We start from the raw sequence: 25736 nt of genomic DNA, 5'->3' as shown, positions 1-25736 counted from the left end.
GTGTCAGGGGGCGTTCCACAGGTGCGACGAGGTAAATGTTGGTCTCTTCGGATTGACGTCACCTGGTGCATGCCCAGTTGGTCTGCACCTTCCCGGCCCGGCTGCATTTTCGCGCGCGCGGGAAAAGTTGGTGAAGAAGAACCCGGAAGTGCACCATCTTGCCTCCGTTCGTCCAAACAGGAGCGACTGTGGTGGAGCGAATGTGGTAGAGCCAAGTTAAGCAGGAATGAGGTCAGAAAGGTCTGTAGGGAAGGGGTGTGTCCTGTGGACCATTTTAAGTATTTTGGCTTTTACCCTCAGTAGAAGAGGGAGCTGCACCCGGCGCTGTGGCTCACGCCTGTAACCCCAGCACTTTGGGAGGCCGAGGCAGGCAGATCACGAGGCCAGGAGATGGAGACCATCCTGGCTAACACGGTGAAACCCCGTCTCTATCAAAAATACAAAAAATTAGCCGGGCGTAGTGGCGGCGCCTGTCGTCCCAGCTACTCGGGAGGCTGAGGCAGGAGAATGGCAGGAACCCGGGAGGCGGAGCTTGCAGTGAGCCGAGACCGCGCCACTGCACTCCAGCCTGGGCGACAGAGTGAGACTGTCTAAAAAATAAAACATAAAAGAGGAAGCTGCAGGAGGATTTTCAGCAGAAGAGTAACATGACAGGACATTTTAAAAGGATCACTCTGGCTACGACGTTGTGAACAGACTGAGGGAGGAAGTGAGGTGCTGGCGTGGTGGGAAACTCTCACAGCATCCAAGTGAAGGATGCTGGATTTCAAAACCCATGTCTTTTGAGTTTTGGTGGTTTTTTGTTTTGCTTTGTTTGAGACGGATTCTCACTCCATCGCCAGGCTGGAGTGCAGTGGCGCGATCTTGGCTCACTGCAACCTCTGCCTCCTGGGTTCAAGCGATTCTCCTGCCTCAGCCTCCCGAGTAGCTGGCACCTGCGACCGTGCCCGGCTAATTTTTATATTTTTAGCAGAGACGGAGTTTCACCATGTTGGCCAGGCTGGTCTCGAACTCCTGACCTCAGGTGATCTGCCTGCCTCAGCCTCCCAAAGTGCTGGGATTACAGACGTGAGCCAAAGCGCCCAGCCATCTTTGAGTTTTAAAACCCACCTGTGGCTGAGCACAGTGTCTCACACCTGTAACCCCAGCACTTTGGGAGGCCCAGGCAAGTGAATCACCTGAGGTCAGGAGTTCCAAGACCAGCCTGGCCAACATGGTGACAGAGCGAGACTGTCTCAAAAAAAAAACCAGATGGAGTAGGGTGGTAGCAGTAGAGGTGGTGCAGAGTGACTGGACTCCAAATATGTTTTAAGTGTAGAGCCAACAGGGATGTCCTGATTCACTGGATATGGACAAAGAAGAGAGAAGTCAGGAATGACTCTAAGATTTTGGCTTGCTGGCCAGGCACAGTGGCTCACACCTGTTAATCCCAGCACTTGGGAGGTCAAGGTGCACAGACCACCTGAGCCCAGAGTTTGAGACAGGCCTGGGCAACATAGTGAGACCTCATCTCCACAAAAAGTAAAATTGACCAGGCGTGGTGTCATGCACCTGTAGTCCCAGCTACTCCCAGCTACTCAGGAGGCTGAGGTGGGAGGATTGGTTGAGCCCAGGAGGTCAAGGCTGCAGTACACCAAGATCGTGCCACTGCACTCCAGCCTGAGTGACAAAGTAAGACCCTGTCTAAAAAAAAAATTTTTTTTTTTTGGCTTGATGCTGACAGATAGAGGATTCTACTGAATTGGAAGAGACTGGCTGCTGTCTACGGGAGCACCTTCAGTTGGCCTCCATGTGGCTTAGGTTTCTCCAGGTACGGCCGCTGGGTCCCTCGGGAAACTGTTGATGAGTGAGTATATCAAGATTCAGGAAATGCATGATCTTTTCTGACCTGGCCTCCAAGCCATGCAGTGTCCCTTCTTTCACATTCCGTGGATCACGAGTGAGTCCTAAAGCCAGCTCTGATTCTAGGGGAGGGGACATTGCCAAAGGTCGTGCGAGATGGGAGATATTCTTGCAGCTATCTTGAAAAATACAATAGAATATCTTTGAAAAATACAGTACAATATCTTTGAAAAACTACACCAGTATTTGAAAAAAATACAGTCTGCCAGAGCATCCAGGAGAGATGTCAGGTTAGCACTTGTGTATATGTGAGTTTAGAGTGTTGCAGCGGGTAGGGAGAATCTGTTCTGTCAATGAAAGTCATCATATGGGTGTCACTGAAAGCCCTGAGATTGGTTGAGATCATGAAGGGAGTTGGTATAGACTGAGAAAAGAAAGCTTCAAGGACGAGCCCTGGAGTAACTAGAGCAATGTTCAAAAGTCAGGGGAAAGAGGTAAAACCAGCAAAAGAAACAGAAGTAGCCAGTGAGATGGGAAGAGGAAAGTATCATGTCCTGGAACCAAACTGAAGTTATTTTTGTGAATAAGTGTCAAGCTGTTGAAGTGTCAAATAAGAATGGGACTGAGAGTTGGCCATTGGATTTATCAATGCGGAGTCACTGGTGACCTTAGCAAAAGCAGTTTCGGTAAGTGAGTGTGAAAGCTAGGTTTGTGTGGGTTTAAGAGGGAGTGGGAGGAGGGGAGTTGGAAACCAGTAATAGTAACTAATAACCAACTCGCTCATGGGATTTTGCTGTAAAGGGAAATAGAGAAATTGGGTGGTAGCTAGAGGAGAAAGTACAGATGAAAATTTTGTGACATGGGAGAAATAACATGTATGTTCCAGTGGAAGAGGGGAAAATTGATGGTGGGAGGGGGTGGAGAATTGCTAAAGCAATAGCTTCAAGTCTGAGAGGAAAGGACACCGGTGTGTTTGGGGCTGGCCATCTAGAAGGGCTGCACAGTATAAGGGGACATAAGCTTGGAGGTGGGGAGACAGGACAAGTGGGGTCTTGGGGTTCTTTAATCTTCCCATTGACGTAAAGGGTATACTAATAGTACCTATCATGTTAGATTGCCTTGAAAATAAGTGTATTCCTTTAAAGCACTCTAAATAGTTGCTGGCACATATTGGGCACTCAAATGATAGCAATGATAGCAATTACTAGCTATCACTGCTTCCCAAATACCAATCTGTGGAACAACATGTGTTCATTAGTTTATTCTAGTACAAATGAAAATGGGAAAAAGGAGGATAATAGAGGTATGTTTCAAATACAAATATATTTTAGTCTGAGATTAAGCCCTTCCACCTTTTCAAATGGGTTTTCTTCTATGAAAAGTTGTGGTACTAAATGGTAGGGGTTTTTTCTTCTTTTAGTAATATCGTATTGAATAATTGCATCCATACACATTCATATATATACACACACGTTCACAAACAAGTGTGCAGCTCAGTGACTCATCATGAAGTGGGCATACCTGTGCACTGCCCCCTAGATCAGGAAATAGAACATTAGTAGCATCCGGATGGATTTTGTTTTGTATTTTTTTCCCCCTCCCTTACGTGTTCTTAGTTCGCAGAATAGAAGAATGGCCATCCCCGTGTTGGGATCAAGGATTTTTCTTTTATTTAATTTCCTGGCCTGTGAAACCCAAAAGTCTGGTAATATGTTTAACACTGAGGAGTCCAGTAAACCTTACTAGGCCATACTTCTGCTGGAGGAAAAAATAAAAATAACTTTCCAAATGTACTGTAAGTTTCCAGAGCCATGAGAACATTTCTAAACTATGACGTGACACTGATTCTTCAAGCATTCTTCAAGTCATTTGCCTGAATGACTGATTTTATTCTTATGTTATGAAACCCGTAATAGTTTTTAAAGGTTTCAGATTCTTGAAGACAAAATGCCTCTTGCCCTCTTGAGTTAACTAAAAGTTTACTGAGATTCGTCATTTATCCATTTTTATTGTCTTTGTCCCAAATAAAGTAGGCCTGTTTTTTTCCCCTTAAAATATCTTGTATCTAGTTTCCTTATGATGTTATTAGGCAGGTAATACTATGACCGCTTTCTAAGACAAAATGTTGGTCACTTATTCAATTGCTAGTACTTATGACCTGAGCTGTTTTCCTAGGATGTAATCCACAAAACAAGACTGAAGAACACTGAGCTAGCATGTGTACTGACACATTCTTGTGTGTCAAGCTTTTGCCTATGATTTTGTGTGGTTTCCTGCAGCATGTGCACACACCCACTGTGATTATGCTAATGATTTATCAGCTGAAAATTAGTGTTTGGGGACAACTGCCTCTTTTTAATTGAGGGCACTTTTCTCTGCGGCTGGCACTCACACCCAGCATATGCTTTACTTGTTTCACATCCTGTTGATGTTCGGGTTTAGTTTTCTGGGCAATCTGCCTCGTTTGATTTTGTGTTTTACTTACTGTTTGCAGTGTTTGGATTGTTTAGCGCGGCCATTCTCTCTCTAGGACCGATAGAAGCCTCTTTGCCCTCTCTTCAGCAGTTTGCTTTCTCTTTCTTGTGCTGTGTTTAATAAAGAACACGAGTCCTCTACCCCCAGGGACACCCATGACCTCTTGTTTACACTTACAAGCAAATCAGGGAGAAAATATGTACGTTTTTGGAAGTTAATTTTATTATATGAAGATGGTATACAAAATACATTCATCATGACTAGAAATATAGGACCAAACCATGTCTGTCTTATATCTGTAGCATATATTCTTGGTTTGTATAAAAGTAACTTTAAAATTCCAGTTTCCTTAAATAGTTATGCACAAAACACACACACACACATACACATATAGTTACACCACTGTTGGCCAAAGATGCACTCCTCCTTTAATCAGTTTAAATGAGGCTAGCGAGTATCTGTTTGATGTTTGCATTCTTATGGGCTAGGAAACAAGGCACAGGTCCCTAAAATTAACATCTAGGCGTCACTTCTTGGACTGACAAGATACAGACTTGTATACGGTTTCAGCCCCATTCCACCCACACCGTTCCACATACATTATCTCAGAAACTCTGAAAGGAAGTGCTTGTTCTGTTAGTGCCATTTTTGTCATAAATGGCAAATGATTGAAATATTATCAGTTAATTCATGGTTTCAATTTTCAGTGCTATTTTAATGAACAAGCATTTGTAACTAGCTCATTATTACAAGCCTCCATTTTTCTTTCTACATTAAGACTCCAGATGGAACCATTCTTTGACTGATGGATGGACTCATGTATGCTACAAACCTGAGTTTGAAGAAGCTGAGTAATGCAGTTCTAATGATTTTTCTTTTCTCTTGGAAAGGAGTATTTATTATGGTCTCTTAATGATTAAGAATTAGATTATTGAAATCAAGACATAGGAATAGCTAAGGTTTTATTTGTTATCACTATTTGCTGGGCTGTTATCTGATTTGGAAAAAAAAAAAAGTAGAGAATTGACTGAGGTCTTTTTTCTGTGTTTTAACCTTCCAGTTACCTGATTTATAATGCCAGCTGTCACAGGTGCTTTTGTGTATATAAAGAGGAGGAAGAACAAAGATTTGTCCTCTCTTCTGGCTCTAGCCTCCTTTTGTTTGGACTTAGATCTTGGTGGAGAGACCTGTCCCACTCCTCTCTTCTGGCTAGTGAGTCTTCCACAAAAGCCACTGCCAGGAGCCAGTAGGCTCGCTCAGGAAGACAGCCTTTCAACAAGGATGTGGCACATAAGAATGGAAGCTGATGGTGGTCCCATCTCTTCATTCAGAGAGCCTTTAAACAAGGATGTGGCACATAAGAATGGAAGCATACATTCTTCTGTTACTTAGAGCTCAGGTTCTAGAGTTAAGTTACATGGATAAAAGGAAGCATACTCTTCTCCCCAAGCAGCAGCAATCCACTGTTGCCTGACAGCTTCTGACTGGCTGCAGAAGGTGCAGGCATCCTAAATACATAGACCCTAAGTTGCATAAATAGCGTCAAACAGAGCCAGCTTAGTGATCCAAGGCCCACTTGATCTTTAGACCCTGAAGAGTAGGCGTCCTTTGCTACCCTGTCTCCCTATTCCCATCATGCTCAGACCCCAGGCAAGGTTCAAAGCAGTTGAAAATGGGCTTTTCTTCTAGTGATGGCTCATTAACTAATATCCTGAGTCCCAACTGGAGAAATACCTTGTATAAATTACATACCACCTTTTTTCTCAAGGAGCTTAAAGTGCTTAATATGCGTCAGCTAATGCTCTTCCACATCCTTCCAGATTCGTGTGAGACAGTGGAATCCCCATGAAATGAAAAGGAAACATGACTGGCTGCCTGTGCTTTGGGTCCCAACTCTGTTGGTGAATTGGTTTGGTTGGTATAGAGATGGGGTTTTCCCTTGACCTAACTGACCTTTTTCCTCCATCAGCCCTAGTTTTGGTATGGAGAAACACCTCCCTGGGACCGCACTCTCATTCTTCTCAGCTTTCTTTCAAAACGAACTGTGCAAAACCGGATAATACCAAAAAATTGAGTTAAGTGTCTGGACTGTATAGTAATACTCAGAATGTGACATTTTAAGTGTTAAGGCCATCATGCCATGGAAACAACCGAAGTTTTCAGTGCATCTTGCCAGAGGAGCCAAAAGTATGGGCTCAGAGTTGAGTGCCACCCTCCGTGCTGTAAATCAAAACATGCCACGAGTAGGAATGGACACAGAACCAGTTCCATAGGTAAAGTTCTAAAATTTGCTTTAGTTCCAAAAAAGATATTTGTCCTTTTCTTGCCTCCCAGAATCCAGAAAATGTCCCCTCATCTCTGTCCCATCTGCTCGTGGCTGGGCCCTCAAATGAAGAAGGGTGAGCTGGGAAGCCACTGAAATGGCATTGCTGAAGCCGTCCCCCTCCCCACCCACATGGTGAGTCTCAAATTCTTTCTCATGCCTTCTCCCAGTTTCTCTTTTCTCCCTTGCTTTCTGCTTTTTTCCTTTTCCTCCTCACGTGTCTTAGGCCTGCTAGAGGACTCCTGAGATGTTGCTCCGGCCAGCCAGTGATCCCTGGGGCTAACGGGCTTGTTGCCCTGGGTTTTGGGCTGCGGGGCTGGCCTAGTGGGGTCCATGATGCATTGGGTGATCAGTGCGGCTCCTGAATCAAACTAGTCCTGTGTGCCCTGAGGTGGCGGAGGTTGGAGCAGGGCAGTCATCGGGCTTAGGAAGGATTTCTCTAACACTGAGTAACATGAGGATTTAGCAGTAGTGTTCTTCCCTTGTCACTATTTCTCTATCTGGAGTTACATTCTTGTTAGTCAAAAAAAAAAAAAAAAAAAAGCACTATTAAAAAATCACAAAAAGCAGCTGGCTCCCATGGAAAGGTAAAGGTGTAAACTTATATATGCATAATACTGGCAAAAGCTAGTTTCCCGGGGGTATAAATACACATGTGCTTCTAGAAATAAGGCTTTGTGTCAAACTCTAGATGGGCGGGGTGGAGTACAGGACCACCGAGTTGTAGTCTGGGGGCGGGGAGCAGCACGCAATTTTCCTTTCCAGCTCAGCGTTGTCGTAGGTGAACCTGCGCTTGCCTTCGCTGATGTGCCCACAGCTGGAATGGCAGAAACTGGGCCTGCTGGCATCAGAAAGCCCCGACTCCTTACTTTTACTGGCGACTCTCAAGCTAAAGAAAGAAAGGAAAGAAATGTTCAAAATTGGTTTTTAGAAAACAAGACACTAAAATCCACTCTTTCTGAGTGCGTCATTTGTTCATACCTGTCCTAGAGTTCGTGGTTTTTGAACCCCCCCTCAATTGCTGTCAGATTTCCTCTGTTCTAAAGCTGCACACGGCCTCCCTCCTAACAGCTGGGTGTCATTGGGCAGAAAGACAGTGGCTGGGGGAGGATGTGAAATGTCTGCTAAGATAACACAAACCCATAATCCGGGTGGAAAGTAACTCCAAGACTTGGGAGCAGCCCTCTCCTATTCTCGGGTCAAACAGCTTCTGTGGTAGCCTGAGAAATGCCTTCTGCCCTCCAAAATATTCAAATTTTTCACATTTTATATCCCTTCTGGCCTCCAGAACTGCAAGAGAATAAATTTCTCTTGTAAGTTGCCAAGTTAGTGGCAATTTGTTACAACAGTCTCGGAAAACAACAGAGCTTCACACACACAGGTGAGTGCCCCTCTTCCTGCCGTGCCTGTGTTCTAGAAGAGGAAACGTTTGTAGTTATGGTGCTACTCGTCACCAGCAAGGCTCGAGGGTGGAGAAACTTGCTTCTGGGTCCTCTATGTTCTATCCAGACTGGGACAGACACCTGAGGAGGAAGGGCTGCTCTTGCCCCTTTACTATTCGTTTGCATTTTTTATTTTCAAGAGATCTGGGATGAGGAAGGGAACCCGTGAAGCATGTTTTTAGACTGGTCTGGACTAACATGTCCATGTTCTATATTTTCAGTCTCAGAGTAGAGGATGCAATTTATGGCTTATGTTTTTCTTTAACAAATATCTAGATAAAATTAGTCACCACCCATTTTCTGAGGTGTTCCAAAGTAGGAAACAAAAGAGCATGTATCCCACCTTCCCCTTGGATCCACTCATTCCTCGCTGGTGCCTCTGATCGGCTGTAGCTCAATTCTAATACCACCGTGCTCATGTGAAGAGGAAACAGCACACAGGTGTTCGCCTGGAAATGCCCGTCTTTCCCACTGACTTGTGGTCGATGAACTGTGCTGACTACATCACTTGGAGGCACTTGTTGCCATTCTTTGATTTAGATCAGGGTTCAAAAACTATAACCCATATCTGCCCACCTGGCTGGTGTTTTTTTTTAATGAGAGCTTTATGGAGATAGAATTTACATACTGCATAATTCACCTATTTAAAGTGTGTCAGCCAATGGTTTTTTGTATCGACACAAGTTATGCAAACATCACCATAATCAACTTTAGAGAGCTGCCAACCTCCCCCAAAACTCCTACCCATCAGCAGTCTTTCTTCCTCACACCCTCCAGCTCCAGCCCAAGGCAACTACTGGTCTACTTTGTGCCTCTGGATTTACCAATTCTGGGCATTTCATATAAAAGGAACCATACAATATGAGGTATTTTATGACTGCTTTTACTGCGCGTAATATTTTCAAGGTTCATCCAGGTTGTAGCATGCATGCATACTGCATACTTTTTATTGACAATTTTATATTGTGTGGATATACCATATTTTATTCATTTAGTCATCAACTGATGGATATTTAGGTGGTTTCTACTTTTGGTGATTATGAGTAATGCTGCTGTGAACATCTGTATGCAAGTTTTGCTGTGGACATCAGTTTTCACTTCTCTTGAGTATATACCTAGGAGTTGAATTGCGGAGTCTCGGGGTAACTGTTGAACCTTTTAGGGCAACAGCTAAACTGTTTTCCAAAGTGATTGCGCCATTTAACATTTCCACCAGCAGTGTAGGAGGGTTCCAATTTCTCCATATGCTCGCCACACTGACTTCATCTAGCTATCCTCATGGGCGTGAAGTGGTGTCTCATGGTAATCTCGTTCCCTTTTTTTATCCCTCCGTCACCCAGGCTAGAGTGGAGTGGTGCAATTGTGGCTCGCTGCAGCCTCAATCTCCCAAGCTCAAGTGATCCTCCCACCTCAGCCTCCCAAGTAGCTGGGACTAAAGGCACATGCCAGCACGCCCAGCTAATTTCTGTAATTTTAGTAGAGACAGGGTTTTGCCATGTTGCTCCTGGACTCAAGTGATCCACCCACCTCGGCCTCCCAAAGTGTTGAGAGTACTGCATAAGCCACCACGTCCAGCCCGTCATGGTAGTCTTGATTTGTATTTCCCTAATGACTAATGATGTTGAGCATCTTTTCATGTACTCGCTGGCCATGCTCACCTGTTTCTGTAAATACAGTGTGTGGGAACACAGCCATGTCTTCTTGATGATGTATTGTCTACGGCTGCTTTTTATACTATAATGCAAGCTTGCCCAACTTGTGACCCGCGGGCTGCATGCAGCCCAGGATGGCTTTGAATGCGGCCCAACACAAACTCATAAACTTTCTTAAAACATTATGAGATTTGTTTGCAACTTTTTTAGCTTATCAGCTATCATTAGTGTCAGTATATTTTATGTGTAACCCAAGATAATTCTTCCACTGTGGCCCAGGGAAGCCAAAAGATTGGACACCCCTGCTAATGGCAGTAGGGAACATTTGCTATCTAGCCCTTTAAAAAAATGGCTGCCCACCCCGGATTCAGGTGAAAGAGGAGCAGGTTCTGCCTTCGGGTGAGACAGGGAACAGGAAGGAACATCCGACAGGCACAGCATTTCCCAGTCCAGCACTGTTGCGAGGTAGCGACTCGCACAAAGAAGCTGCAGTGGCATTTGGTGGTGCATAAGACTCCTGACAGTGGTGGCCACGGTGTGGAGGGAGGGGCTGGTGGATTGGTCAAGCCAGGGCTTCGTGGAGAAATTGTCAAGTGAGAAAAGGGTGCCAGGATGAAATGGGAAAGTCATTCATCTGCAGGGGCTGAGTTCTCAGGGTGCAGGTCTTAGCCCTGGAAAACAGTACTGGGACTCCTCATGTATCAACCCTGCCGGCACAGGAGTAACAGCGGGGGCGTCCTCTCCCACCGCCGGGAGCGTGTCTCCGTCTGCACCATGCACAGGCGGGCACATCAGGCTTCTTTCCCTGAGGCACTGTGCTTCCCACGTCTGGAGTGCCTGTCTTTGCAGGATTTTCTGCACGTTTTCCCCAGAGCTTGGTGCTCATACGTCCCACTTGATGCTCCCCTTTTTTTGCCCTCTGGGGGGAAATGCTTTTCTGCAACGTCTGAACACTACAGTTCAGGAGGGCGAGTAGTCCTCAAACATCCCTCATTACACTACCTATCCCCAGCATCTCCCCGCGTGCCCTCCATCAGCTGATCACAGAAAAGATACCCGATGCTTACTCAATCTTGAGCGAGGCCTTGGGTTTGCTGTCAGTCCAGGTGAAGCGCTTCAGCATGGGAGAAGCCAGCAGAGTGCTGCTGTCCCCCCGGTAGTCCTGGGGGGAGAAGGAGAAAGGTTATACTCTTGCCTGGCCCAGCGGGAGTCCATGCTGAGCCTGAGGGATGATCCTGGGATGCATCTGTTGATCCAGGCTCTGCCTCACCCTCCACAATCCCCGCCTATTGAGGCAAAGCATTTTCTCTAAGTTGGCCACTACAAACTTGACCCGCTGCAAATCATGTCTGATCCCCAGTGACTTTGAGGCCCTTCCTGAACATGAAGTAAATACATTTAAGCAAAAGGGAAAATGGCAAGTAACAGGTTAACATTTTCCATAGTAAACTGTGATGCAACTTATTGCATAAAGATACTAAAACTAATTTGGCAGATCGCGATTGACTATGAGTATGCCATAGTAGCGGTGGCCACCATAGACACGAATTCTAAGAAATCGTAAAGACATGGTTTGATTTTTTTTCTTAAACTTGATGGAATTCTCAGCCCCCACCCCCAACCCCTTGGATACAGTCTCCAGCAATTAGATTTCCTTGTTGGTTTCTCTTTGGCACTGAGTTTCCTGCAGACTCTTTACTACTTTGTTAATACAGTATGTTCCAGTAAGTGGATCCCACACTTTGTTATGAGTGAACACCTAAGCAAACAAAGAAGCTGGCATCATTCACCACTGATTTAGGGTTGGAGGGTGAAGGTTGAGAATTCTTTTATGTTTTGCTCAGTATTTTTCCCTCGGCCTTGAAAACAGTGTACCAAGCAGCCAAACAATATATCCATATACTTTACTTTTATATTTTTCAGCTTATTTTTGATGCTTAAAATATTAAAATAATCTTTCCCTTTATCTGGTGTGTCTGATAAGGTTGTGGTGTTTTTTTTTTTTTTTTTTCCAAGGATGACTGTGTTTGCCTCAAGGCCACACTGCTTGTAGTGATCACCTTCACACTGTTGTTGGCCTTCCAGGCCCTTTATGGGACATGGTCATTGCCAGACTTCTTTTTTTATTGAGAGAGAGTCTCGCTCTGTTGCCCAGGCTGGAGTGCAGTGGCATGATCTCAGCTCACTGCAACCTCTGCCTCCCAGGTTCACGTCATTCTCCTGCCTAAGCCTCCCTAGTAGCTGGGACTATAGGCACCCGCCACCATGTCCAGCTAATTTTTTGTGTTTTTAATAGAGACGGGGTTTCACCGTGTTGGCCAGGATGGTCTTGATCTCCTGACCTCGTGATCCACCTGCCTCGGCCTCCCAAAGTGCTGGGATTACAGGCGTGAGCCAGCGTGCCCGGCCTCACCAGCACTTCTGAAACGTTAATGTGTGCAGGAATCCCTTAGGGATCTTGCCAAGGCTCACCTGACTCAGTGGGTGTGGGTGGGTGCTGAGAGCTGGCATTTCTAGCCGGCTCCTAGGTTGTAGGAACCTGCCTATCTGGAGATCACACTTGGAGTCCCAGAGGCTGCAACATCAGAACTGCAGTATCGCTCCTGCCCATCCTCCTCTCCTCCCCTTAGCCCCTCAACCCCACATCACAGGGCTCTAGAGAGAAGAGCTGGTGAGGCCTCTTGTTTGCCAGGCTATACTGGTTGCCTTCTCCCAGTGTGGCTGGGTAGGAACACGGCCGCTCAACCTGGCTGCCTTCTCCCAGTGTGGCTGGGTAGGAACACGGCCGCTCAACCTGCAGAGCCTCAGGGGAAAGGAGCATAAGGCTTAGGTGGACCCCTCTCCACCTCAAGGCTGCTTGCAGGAGAGCGCTCTCCATTACATCACAAAGCCCACCACCCACACAGCTGGGAGTTCCTCTGTTACTCTGAAAGCAAAGCTGCATCACTGACAGCGAAGCGGCTTAGAAATACACAATGGAGTTTCCTAAGGGTCTAAACTCCTACCACGCAGGGACTTGGGTCCTGGAGCGAGTTCATGGAACTCTACTTTCAAATTAGCTCTGCACAACTAGGTCTAGTTGTCAGTCCTCCTGACACTGTCATTTCAGCCACTCCTGAATCCAGACGCTCGCTGACCAAGAGCTACCACACTACTGGCGTTGGTGTTCGGAAGATATCTGAAGAAGGGGTCTGTCAGCGTGCACTGGGTACCTTAACTTCATGACTTACGTCAAACATGGAGGTGGCATTTGGTAAAAGTTCTTCAAAGGTTTTGATTCTTTCCAGGCTCATGAACTTGAAAGCATTTACATATCTAATGAAGAAACAGAAAGAATTATCAAGACAGGAAAAGGCATTCAGCTGTAATGAGTCAGGAGACCACAGGCATCCTGTCCCAGCTAAGAGGAACCAACACACCAACTGGAATCACCTAACTCCTGAGGCCCCAGTCTCCCCGTTGTGACCCCTGGGAATCCTGACGGCCTTGCCCCAGTCTCCCCGTTGTGACCCCTGGGAATCCTGACGGCCTTGCCACTGCCTCCCGTGGTTGTCAGTTCACATTCTGTTCTGTTGAGAAAACTCCCAGAGGGACCTGCTCAGGTCCGTTGTGAAATCAGAGAATGTCAGGCCTAGGAGAGCCTGGAGGCATCATCTGGTCTGAGTGCCCAATGGCGCAGGAGAAATGATGTGCAGGGAAGCGATATGACTTTAGCGGGTACTCCGAAAAGGACGTGAGGCGGCAGAATGACCTGGCATGGCTGCATCGCTAAATATTATTATTATTATTATTTTTTTTTTTTTTGAGACGGAGTCTTGCTCTGTCGCCCGGGCTGGAGTACAGTGGCCAGATCTCAGCTCACTGCAAGCTCCGCCTCCCGGGTTTACGCCATTCTCCTGCCTCAGCCTCCCGAGTAGCTGGGACTACAGACGCCCGCCACCTCGCCCGGCTAATTTTTTTTTTGTATTTTTCAGTAGAGACGGGGTTTCACTGTGTTAGCCAGGATGGTCTCGATCTCCTGACCTCGTGATCCGCCCGTCTCGGCCTCCCAAAGTGCTGGGATTACAGGCTTGAGCCACCGCGCCCAGCCGCTAAATATTATTTAATGGCATCATCGAGTGCTAGCGCCAGGCTTATATGTTTTTTCTGTGATTACAGATTGGGAGAATTGGGTAGTGTTGTATGATGTCCCTGTAACTACCTACTGACTTTTGTTGATGATCTATTAGGAAGGACTATTGGAGACATCCACTCTGTGGTTACTCACAAGGCAAGTTCACCTACTGACTGAATTTCTCAGTCCCATACTCTGTCACTCTCTGCCAGTCCCAGTGTCTCGGGCAAGCTCCCTACTGGCCTAAGGCTAAGCCCCCTTAGAAGGGTCCACATGTAACTGACATGCCACCCAACCCTCCCCTCCCTTTCTCTAACCCAGCTAGACCTTGCCAATTTATTTAATCCGAACTAGTTTTCCCAACTTCACAAAATGATGACTCATCTGCTTCAGCCTCTTGGGCTGGTTGTGAGGCCTGAACAGTGAGGCTGACCTGTAATCCATCACCACAAGTCTGGATGTGCCACTGGGTTTCTTTGAGTCCTGTCACAGGTGAGTAGCAGTATTTTCTTTTTTCTTTTCTTTTTTTTTTTGGAGACAGAGTCTTGCTCTGTCACCCAGGCTAGAGTGCAGTGGCACGATCTCAGCTCACTGAAACCTCCGCCTCCCTGGTTCAAGTGATTCTCCTACCTCAGCCTCCCAAGTAGCTGGGACTACAGGTGCATGCCACTGCATCCAGCTAATTTTTATATTTTTAGTTGGGACGGGGTTTCACCATGTTGGCCAGGCTGGTCTTGAACTCCTGACCTCAGGTGATCCACCCGTCTCGGCCTCCCAAAGTGCTAGGATTCCAGGCGTGAGCCACTGCGCCCAGCTGTGAGCAGTATTTTCTGACTGCTGCAGCTCCTTCCCATATCTTCCCTGGTGGCTGAACTGAGGTCAGAGCCAGAGAGCTGTGCCTACTGCAAAGGGAGATGCTAGAGGTCCATAGCACGGTCTGGAAGCCCTAAAAAGAGTCCTGACTGCATCGGGTACAGGGAGGGGGGGTCAGAACTGGGTTAGAAAATTATTCTGCCACTTTCTAGCTACACAGTTTCGGCAAGCCTTCCTCCCGAGGGCCTTAAGGTCTCCATTTATGTAACAGGAATGATATGTTCTTCCCAAGACTGCTCTGAGCGTAAAAGGAGTTGATAGAGGGAAAAAGCCTAGCACCATGCCAGACCCAGCACGTGTCTGTGTAACCATCAGCCCTGCCCAGGTTTCATGCATGCGTAACTGTCAGTCTTGAAGTCAGGCCCCGGGGCCAGCAGTGGCCACAGTACATATTTGTTCCCTTGCCTTGCCCCTTCTCCAGTTCCCTCTGCAGTAATACGGGATAGATTCATTTGTTAGGTCAAAACAAAGCAAAACAAATGAAAACACAGCTCGCTTTGTTTGTTTAGTTTTATCTAAGGTTTCACCAAAAAATTCAATGTCGTGGGGAAAAGAAAAGATGGGGGAAGGTTCTCGAATAAGATAGACAAGAAACTTAAGAAAATGTAATCTGTTATTCTTAATTGGATCCTGCTTTTTACAAAAAGATGTAAAGACACAGGTGAAATTATGGAAACTTGACTATTAGATGGCAGTAAGGAATTTATTTGGTGTGATCATTTTGGCGTGGTTTACACAAGAGTATGTCCTTCTTTGAGTGCAGTCACGCAATCATAGCTCACTGCAGCCTCCATCTCCCGGGCTCAAGTGATCCTCCAACCTCAGCCTCCTGAGTAGCTGGGACTACAGGTGCACACCACCACATCCGGCTAATTTTTTTTTTAGTAAGACAAGGTCTCTCTATGTTGCCGAGACAGATTTTGAACTCCTAGGCTCAAGTGATCCTCCCACCTCAGTCTCCCAAAGTGCTGTGATTACAGGCACAAGCCACTGTGCCCAGCAATAATAGCCTTCTTCCAAAATGTATACCAAAGTATTTAGGAGTAAAGTGCTTTTATGACTTAAGCCTCCTTTTAAATGATTCAGCAAAAAGAAAAATCCAGAACAAACACAATCATAGAGAGTATAATAGACAAAAGAGGGCAAAATGTTAACAACAGCTGAATTTAGGGGATGGGATATGGGTGATGATCACTACACCATCTTCCTTCCTTCCTCCTTCCTTCCTTCCTTCCTTCCTTCCTTCCTTCCTTCCTTCCTCCCTCCCTCCCTCCTCCCTCCCTCCTTCCTTCCTTCCCTCCCTCCCTCCTTCCTTCCCTCCTTCCTTCTTTCTTTTTCCTTCTTTTTTTTGTTGGAAAATTCTGTGATACAAAGTTTGAGAAAGAACTCTTACCTGACATCATCAGAGCTTTCTGAATTAAACTTCGGAGCTGAAATACCTTCCTTGAAGAAGTCCTCGGAGAAGGCAGGAGTTGAGTATGTAAACCCACTGTTTCCTGTCAGTATGGCATTGATTGGGATGTAGTCTTTACCATCCTAAAATACCAAAGATAGAGCTCTCATTGCATCAATTCTGACTTCAACAATTTCTACGAACCATTATGTCAACTTTGATTTGTCATTCGCACAATCTTGGTTGTGTTTTGAGAAGACAATTCTGTACATACACACATATACACACATACACACACTTTTTTAAAACTTCTCATCTCAGCTATTCTATTAATAGCTCTTAAAAAAACAAATAAAATGCCCCCCAATGTACACTCAAAGGCATTTTGATGTAGATAAATTTAATTTTACCTGTTGTACATTTGCTTGAAGCAAATCACCTAGTTTTTCCACAAGTTCTGCAAATCTTGGCCTTTCTTTTGGGTCTCTGTGCCAGCAGTCCAGCATGATCTGATAGCTGGTGGGCAAAAACAGCAACAGAAATAGCTGGAGAGCAGTGATCATCCTATGCATTGCCTTACGTACTGCAAAGGGAGGGCTATCATCTGCACAAAGACCAAGCTTTCTGTACTATGTGACCCTGCTTCATGTTTAGGTTTGGGTTTATAGCACCAGCACTTAAAAGGCTGTCTGGGCCAGGTCCTGCAGTCAGTGAAAACACGTCTACCAAGACAGACTAACCAGCCCTCCAGAGCTCATGGATACCCAGGTTCTTTGTTGTGCCTGTGGCCTCTGCAGGTGGAAGGTCTGAGTTCTGTGACTGAAACACAGCTATTCGGAAGGGAAACCCCACTGCTCACTGCAGTTCAGTGTGAAGTGGAGTACTCCTCCCTGCACTTTCAGAAGTAGGACAATGTCCTTTAAGTTTAAAAAAAAAAAAAAAAAAAGGTCACACAGCCATAAATATCAATGGCCGAATAGTCTGTAGTACTTATTTCATTCTTGGGTTGTAACAAAGGTTGGTTTAGCTGGCTTCTTAAAAAGCATGTGGCATTTCCAAGTCCTCACACTTCCCTTGATGGACTAAGCAGTGGAGACCGGTGGGGAAGGTCCTGTGTACATGACTGTCATTTCCAGAAGCGGAAGCCCCCGGGTGGAGTTTCTGGGGCTGTGAACAAGGTTCCCGTGTGGAGCTGCTCATTCTCCCCCAGCACTGCAAAGCCGCTGTTACAAACTGGCCTCCCACCACTTAAGGCACACAGTACAGCCTGGGCACCTGGATATGAAAACACCTGTCCTAACAGCACAGAGGTCAGATCTTGTCCTGGGATTCCAATGTCAACAGATTCCTCTGCAATTCTTCTCTTACTTATTATTATTATTATTATTATTATTATTGATACAGAATCTCGCTCTGTCGACTTGAGTGTAGTGGCATGATCTCAGCTTACTGCAACCTCCGCCTCCCAGGTTTAAGTGATCCTCCTGCCTTAGCCTCCTGAGTAGCTGGGATCACAGGCGCCCACCACCACGCCTGGTTAATTTTTGTATTTTTAGTAGAGATGGGGTTTTTTGTTTGCCAGGCTGGTCTCGAACTCCTGGCCTCAACTATTCACCAGCCTCGGCCTCCCAAAGTTCTGGGATTACAGACATGAGCCACTGCGCCCAGCCTCTTCTTTACATTTTAGATGTAAAGGCATCAGGCTGCTCTCTTGGGCATCTCTGCACGGAATCGAGGTCTGTACCGACCGCCCTCTCTGAAAACCACAGGCCAGAGGTCCATACACACACTGCACTAAGAACTGATTCTCCTTGAACCTCGCGCTCTTCAAGGGATGTTTATTATACGTTACCTCTTCTCTCAGAAGATGGTCTGGACGAAAAAGGACTCTGAGTCACACTCAAATCTGAATGGGCTCCGAATTTGATTCCCACCCCCCAGAGGGTGGGAATCAGGCTGTAAGCACTGTGTGGGCAGGGCCTCATTTCCACACCTCTCGCCTACCCCTGGGCAACAAATATCCGGAAGTCAGACTCGTCTCCGGGAAGAGAGAACTCTGCTCCTTCTGTGAATTCTTCAGCTGTACTGCAGACATTACTTGTGCTGGGAGATGCTTGTTGCTGGGGAAACAACCTGAGAAACCCCCGTTTGTATCCTCCCTCGGACACTTGTTAGAGGCACGCCTTTAGGGGGCGCCAATGGCTCTCGATATCTCTTAAGTATCTTCCTATTTTGTTTCAAAGTGTATGAGGTGGCTGCCAAAGGCAGTAAGACTACAGGAAGGTAAAAAAAAAGAAAAAAAAAAAAAAGAATCCAGGTGTGGTGGCTAACACCTATAATCCCAATGCTTTGGGAGACCATGGTGGGACAATTGTTTGAAGTCAGGAGTTCAAGATCATCCTGGACAACATAGCGAGACTTTATCTCCACAAAAAATAGAAGAGTTAGTCAAGCATGGTGATGCATGCCTGTAGTCCCCGTAGTACAGGAGGCTGAGGCGGGAGGATCACTTGAGCCTGTGAGGTTGAGGCTGGGCTCCAAAGAGAGGCCTTCAGGCAGAGGCTCTGGGCTCGTCTCCTCCCGCACCATCGTCTCCCCACAGGATCATGCTGCTGTCTGGGAGAGGCACCATCCTGAGCAGGACACTCCCTGATTTCCCTGCTGACACTTGTAAACGGAACCATCTACAACCACTTGCTGTTTTTGACTTTTGACTCTTGGATTCTGATTTTTAGTTTCCACACTTCTTGCCTAAAATCCAATGTGAATCATCTCAGCAAACACCAAAGGAAAAGAAAAAACAAAATCAAAAAATTCATTGCTTATTCCCTTATTGAAAGACATCTGATTCAACAGTATCTGGGCAAGGAACCAGCAACTCACTGTTACAAGATTTTGTGCCACTAAGTAAATAGGTTTAGTAAAGTTAAGAGACATTAGTTTGCATCCAAGCTGGGGACGAGGGGCCTGCAGGAAGTTTTCTTTCCAAGCTATCACCCAAGTTCCCAGATACACACCGCTTTACGCCAAGTTCAGATCACAGAATCCCAGCTCTGAGAAGCTGCACTTGGTCCTCACCCAGCCCTTCCTACTGTTAGAACAAACAAGAAGGAAATTACTCCATCAGCTTTCACATGCTTGAGAAAATGTCTGAAGGTCTGAAGTCTGGCCTTCTGAAGAAACAGTTCACCAGAGCTTCTTACTTTTTAAAATTTCTAAAATCTCTTCCTCCTCAGAATTAAGGAACCATACCACTCTAGGTCGCTTGAGGCCAGGGAGCTACCTGAGTGAGGTTTATGTAAAGACTTGAAGGTTTGAGCAAGTCCAAGGCCATTTTTGGTCCAAAGCTGATGTGACTTTGTACCTCTGAGTTATTTCCGACCACAGCCTGGGTATGAATGGGAAACACATTCTGCAGGAGTGTAGGATGGTGCTGTGGTCTCTGGACTCAGGCTGAATTCGCTTAAGTTATTACCCATGCAGCCTTGAGCAAATCACTTACATGTGTGGTGCCTGTTTTCTCATCTGTGAAATAGAAATCATGGTAGTCCTACTTTATAGGACTGTTATGAGCATTAAATAAGTTAATGCTTAAAATAGTGGCACTTATAAGCACCAAATAACTATTTAATCAGTATTATTCAATATTGTTAAAATGAAAACTGATTTCAGGCCAGGCATGGAGGCTCACTCCTGTAATCCCAACACTTTGGGAGGCCGAGGCCAGTGGATCACTTGAGCTCAGGAGTTTGAGACCAGCCTGGCCAACATGGAGAAACCCCATCTCTACAAAAAAATACAAAAATTAGCCAGGCGTGGTGGCACATGCCTATAGTCCCAGCAACTCAGGAGGCTGAGGAAGAAGCATGACTTGAACTCAGGAGGTGGAGGCTGCAGTGAGCTGAGATCACGTCACTGCACTCCAGCCTGGACAGCAGAGCGAGACACTATCTCGAAAAAACAAACAAAAAAAAAACCCAACTAAACTAGTTTCATACTATTTAGAATTTATATGGAAGTAAAAATAAAAATTTCATACTGTTTTCCATTTATTTTTATGTAAAAATATTGTTATTTAATAATAACAATTATTAGTAGTAATTGAGAGCTTACTCTTGAGATTTTCAGACTGTGAAGATTGGAAGGACATATTTAATTCAAAGCATGAGTGGCCATATCAGAGAAGCATTTCTTCTGAGGAATGTGGGGTCTGTTCCTAATTCAACGGCCCCTGTGGTCTAGGGACATCAGTCCAGAGGCTTGGGTTCTAAATGTCTCCTCTGCTTCTCAGCTGACAGACATCACATTGCTTCAGGTCTCGGCATCTCAGTTTCATTACTTGCTAAATTCAGATTATAATAGCTGCCCTGACCACCCCTCAAGGTCTCTGGGAACTTCAAATGAGACTATATGTGGGAAAACACTTAGAAAATCATAAAGTTAATCATCTAGCTCTATCCCCAGCTCTCAGAAACAGGCTTTGCCTCAGCTCCCTGTACTTTACTGATAAGGGCACCATGCACCAGTGACAAGAACAGGTCCCCTCCCGCTTCCCTATGCTTGGGCAGAGCTACCCAGCCCTGCTGTTGGGCCTGAGTCTCCCGTCCACCTCTCCAGTTCCCCATTCTGGGCCTGACCTACCCTTACCCCGAGATGATGAAGGAAAGAGACAGCAACTTTGCCCTTTGGCCAAGCCCACACTTCCTGCATTCCCTGACTCCTTCTCAAAGGCCAGTCAGTGCTTCTGACAGGACCCCATTGTGTGGGTGGAAGGGGAGGGCCCCTGCCAGTTCAGGAAAGGTGGTGCCGCCTCAGGGAGGCCCAAGTCCTTGTCAGCAGCTCCACAAAAGTGCAAGTGTCATCACATTCCTGCTCAGGCCTCAAAGTGCAAAACATCCACAAAGCCCCAGGAAAAAAAGAGTGTCCAAGAGAGGCAAGCAAGTGCAATTTACACAATGGAGAAAGCCTCACCGGGACACCCCAAAAAGCCACGTGACCAGGCAGCTCCAGACAGCTGCTGGGCCTATTCCTAAAGGATTTTTTTTTTTTTTGAGACACAGTTTCACTCCGTCGTCACCCAGGCTGGTGTGCAGTGGCGTGATCTTGGCTCACTGCAATCTCCGCTTCCTGGGCTTAAGTGATTCTCATGCCTCAGCCTTGCAAGTAGTTGCCACCAGGCCCGGCTAACTTTTGTAGTTTTAGTAGAGACAGGGTTTCACCATGTTGGCCAGGCTAGTCTTGAACTCCTGACCTCAAGTGATCCGCCCGCCTCTGCCTCCCAAAGTGCTGGGATTACAAATGTGAGCCACTGCGCCCGGCCCCTATTCCTCCTGAAGGATTCTAAGGAACTTGTATTGCCCACAAAGCCTTCTGTGAAGCATAATCATGACGTGAGGAAGTTCCCCTTTTCCTCTCCAAGACCTCTTCTGCGGACCACATCAACCCCTCATGGGTGCTCCATGCAGATACAGGAATGGTCATAAGATCAAGGTCTGGCCTCCATCCCTAGGGCTGCTAGGTCTGTGTGGCTCCCACTCTGTGAGTGAGGCCAAGGCCTTGCATTCAGTTCCTGGGTGGCCTGTTTGTTTGGCCTGGATTCATACCTAGAAACTGAGTTTCTAACTTCAGTTCCCAGCTAGAGCCCTTGAAAAGTCATGTCAGTGGTCAGGAGAGGAAACAGGTAGGGAGGGGTCAAGGGCCATGTGCCCCCTGGAAGAAAACACTCCCAGCATATCTGGGCCTGACGGGCTGAGGGGAGCATCTCTAAAGGAAAGAAGAACCTGGGCATCTTCCAAGACTGGGACTCTAAGAATCCACAAAACATCCCCCCTCAGGGATGCCCTGGTGAAAAGCGAGCTGTCAGATGGGGAGCGGAGGGCACCAAGGACTCACATTTCAGGAGTAGAGTACTCAGGAGCTCTCATCCTCATGCCTTCCCTTAGGCGACTGCAGAAGTCCTCATCCATTTGTACTCCTGGGTATGGAGACCCGCCTGTGGGAGACAATGTGGAAAACACAGGGCCTATTATGGCTTCAGGGTACAAAAGATCAAGAGGGGACAATTCAGTGTTTCTTTCCTCCCTTTAAAGTGACGTCTTAGTAATAAATTCCCAGTGATTACAACAGATCTCAATGGACAGTACAACCCACGGAGAAGCTCAGCGAGTCCTTGCTAAGGACACCCGCTCGGTTGGGTGGTCACATGGTGTGGGGCTGGTGCCCACAGGCCATTCCTATGGCTACTCCTGCCTGTGTGGTCAGAGGAAGAGGTGTCATCTGAAGGGTCCTGGTCTTCTCCCCACAAGTAACTCTAAAGAAGTTCCGTCATTAGAGACTTATCCTTTGGGTTAGCGAGTTTTCTTTTTTTTAAGAGATGGGTCTCCCTCTGTCACCAGGCTGGAGTGTGGTGGCATGATCTTAGCTCACTGCAGCTTCGAACTCCCGGGCTCAAGCAATTCTCCTGCCTCAGCCTCCAGAGCAGCTGGGACTCCAGGTCCTCACCATCACGGCACTTGGCTTAGGCTTCTTTTTAAAACGCCAATAGATTTGGGATAGGCTACATGGGAATCATTCACACTTGAGTGGGAATGACTTTAATTCACTCTCTTGCAAACTTCCTACAGTACCAGGGCTCTAGGAGTTGTGACAGGCCTGAGGGAAGGGGGGCTTTGGGCTCCAGGGCTGGGCTGAATGGAGTGGAGTGGGGTGGGGGCTGCCCGTGGTCAGGAGTCTGCAGACCTAAGAGTGCCAGAGACCTAAGAGGCCTAGGCTTTGCCTTCTGCCAGTTTTACTGCCCAGGATTCCCCTACAACCTTTCCTTTTAGGGGGATTCTTGCCAGGGTTGGGGGTGGCAAGGCCTTCTAATGCACTCTTGTTCTAGCCCTTGAGCCTCATCTACCTCAGCATTTGTTTGTCTGCACTTTCTAGTGATTACTGCTGGTAGGAAGCAGCTGGGAGACGTGCAGTGCTGGCACTGTGTCATTGTGGGGCCACTGCAGCCGCCAAGCTGCTTTCAAAGACTGGAAGCAACAGGTGCCTGTCATCGAAAGCAGGGGAATGATTTTCACACATTACAGGAAACCAGGGATGTTACTGGGTGACTTTTATTTGCTGTGAAAGGCAAATTTTTGGCAAAGCCCAGAAGACTCTTGGCTAGAACTTGAGTTTTGGAGGCCTCAGATCATCACTGTGTGTCTGCAAGCAGATGTGGGCTCTGCACGCATCTGTGTGCTTTGAACAGGGCTTCTAGCCACCCATAGTGGATGTTTTTGCAAGCAGAATCAATACAATAAGTGTTCTTTACTGCTTATCCTGTATAATCCGGTGTCCAGAGCCGTATCATGTGTTAACATCAGAGGCACTGGAAAGGTCTCCTGTTTCTAACACTTTCCTCACTGGGTTAGCTGAGCTTGTTATGGCCTTTCCTAGGAAGAAATTTTGAGGTGGTGGGAGATGCGGGGAGGGAACGGGTAAGGGCGTTAGAGGTGTGCGTGTTGAGGAATTGGAAAAGGACAGAATCGGGCAAAGTACAGAAAAAGATAAACCCGACTTCAGACTTTATACCCATCTGACCTTGCTCATGATCGTATAAAGCCCTTTTACAGTAGAGGGCAGACAAGCATATGCCATTACTCATCTGAGAGTCTACATGGACCCATGGGACCCTAAGAGTTTTTGCTACAGTAGGAGCTAATCTAAAGGCTATCTAGCCAAAGGACATTCAGCAGAAGATGCAGACATTTATTTCTGGGCTGTTTGATCTCTTCCTTCTCCCAAATTTACCTAAAGAGAAGATTTCCCACAGCAATACTCCGTAAGACCACACGTCGCTCTTGGTGCTGTAGATTTTGTCAAAGATAGATTCAGGAGCCATCCATTTCAGAGGAAGTCGAGTCTAGAAGAGGGCAAAGGGGCCTTGAGCAGAAGGGCATGAAAACAAAGCACATTCAATCCAAGTGCCCATGGGGTCACCTCCCAGATAACATATGGCCCATAAATCATTTCCTAGAGCAGTTCTGGTTTCTGACAGAGAGAACACCACAGTATGCAGTGTTCCACTAAAAGAGGGAGCTCAAGTGCTATGCTGAGTCCAGTGAAGGCAGTACATGCTCAGTAAGCCCCTCTGATGCGGTCAGCATGTCCTTAACTGCATGGCTCTGTGAGAAATCCTCCCCCACAAAGAAAGCTTGCACTCCACAGGGACACTCAGGGCTTGGAAAAGGAAAAGTGATCTGAATTTGAGGATATCCTGAAAAATGGTGGTGATTTCTAAAATGTTTCCAAAGAAGGAGGATTTTAAAAGCATTCCTATGCAAAAAGACAAGATTTCAAAAGTCACTGAATAGGGAGAGTGTGCAAAAGCATCAGAAAGAAGAGAAGGAGGCCGGGCACGGTGGCTCAAGCCTGTAATCCCGGCACTTTGGGAGGCCGAGACGGGCGGATCACGAGGTCAGGAGATCAAGACCATCCTGGCTAACCCGGTGAAACCCCGTCTCTACTAAAAAAAAATACAAAAAACTAGCCGGGCGAGGTGGCGAGCGCCTGTAGTTCCAGCTACTCGGGAGGCTGAGGCAGGAGAATGGCGTGAACCCGGGAGGCGGAGCTTGCAGTGAGCTGAGATCCGGCCACTGCACTCCAGGCTGGGTGACAGAGCGAGACTCCGCCTCAGAAAAAAAAAAAAAGAAAAAAAAAAGAAGAGAAGGAAAGAAGTCAGCGTTGAAAGAGAATATACAGTTGGTTTTCAAGCATGTAGACAAATCTTCCTCTCTTTCAGATAGCAGGAATCCCAGTGAGTTAGGCCTCACCACTTTCGATGATGGGGACTGATGGGAGGTATGGGATAAAGGAGAGACAAGGAGAAAGGAAGTGGGAGGGGCAGGGAGGCTGACACAGATACAGATGAACAGAAAGGAGGGGTGGACTAACATGAAGGTTGATGCCATCTCTCCAGACCAGGGCCCCAAGGAAAGTTTGTTTTCCTTTATTTTTACAAAGGGTCAATGTGAAGTCGTATGTTTTGCTTCTATACAAACAGACTGTGGTGCAGTGGCTCTCAAAGTATGGTCCTAGGACCTGCTATGTCAGCACCTTCTAGAACAAGTATGTCCAATTCCTGGCCCGCAGGCCACATGTGGCCTGGGACAGCTTTGAATGCAGCCTGACACAAAATCGTAAACTTTCTTAAAACATTATGAGATGTGTTGCAATTTTTATTTATTTATTTTTTTTAGCTCATCAGCTATTGTTAGTGTTAGTGTATTTTATGTGTGGCGCAAGATAATTCTTCTTCCAATGTGGCCCAGGAAAGCCAAAGGATTGGACACCCTTGGTGTAGTAACTGGTTAGAAATGCAAATTCTCAGGCTCCACCCAAGACTTACTGACTCAGAAACTCTGGGGGGTGGAAGGCTTGTTAGGCCAGCACACTGTAGCATAACACGCCTTCTAGGTGATATGTATGTTCAATTAAGTTGAGAACCACTACTGTAACTCACTGGAGCCCAGACACAAGCTTAACCCTCAGGGTATATAGGCTGGAGAAGGGAGGACATGGGAGGTCACCTACAAAAGTGAAAAATAACACTATGTCTGAAAACAAGCAGGGAAGAGAAGCCAGTGCGAGC

The 25736-nt window shown here is 46.6% G+C and overlaps 1 protein-coding gene across 1 annotated transcript in view; it reads right to left on the bottom strand.

Moving 5' to 3' along the window:
* Positions 1-4520: 4520 nt before the first annotated feature.
* FLT1 (fms related receptor tyrosine kinase 1) overlaps positions 4521-25736 on the bottom strand; it is a 191338-nt gene continuing 170122 nt past the window's right edge. Inside the window, exons 25-31 of the mRNA XM_033236422.1 lie at positions 23897-24008; positions 22007-22106; positions 16525-16630; positions 16115-16257; positions 12965-13049; positions 10802-10896; positions 4521-7529 (exon numbers count right to left, since the gene is read on the bottom strand). Coding sequence (XP_033092313.1) covers positions 7328-7529; positions 10802-10896; positions 12965-13049; positions 16115-16257; positions 16525-16630; positions 22007-22106; positions 23897-24008 — 843 coding nt within the window. The 3' untranslated portion in view covers positions 4521-7327. The remainder of the gene's footprint in view (positions 7530-10801; positions 10897-12964; positions 13050-16114; positions 16258-16524; positions 16631-22006; positions 22107-23896; positions 24009-25736) is intronic.

Source organism: Trachypithecus francoisi, unplaced genomic scaffold, assembly GCF_009764315.1.
Source record: "Trachypithecus francoisi isolate TF-2019V2 unplaced genomic scaffold, Tfra_2.0 Contig01461, whole genome shotgun sequence".
Lineage (NCBI taxonomy): Eukaryota > Metazoa > Chordata > Mammalia > Primates > Cercopithecidae > Trachypithecus > Trachypithecus francoisi.
Note: the sequence above shows the minus strand (reverse complement) of the source record. Positions and strands in the feature narration are given on the sequence as shown.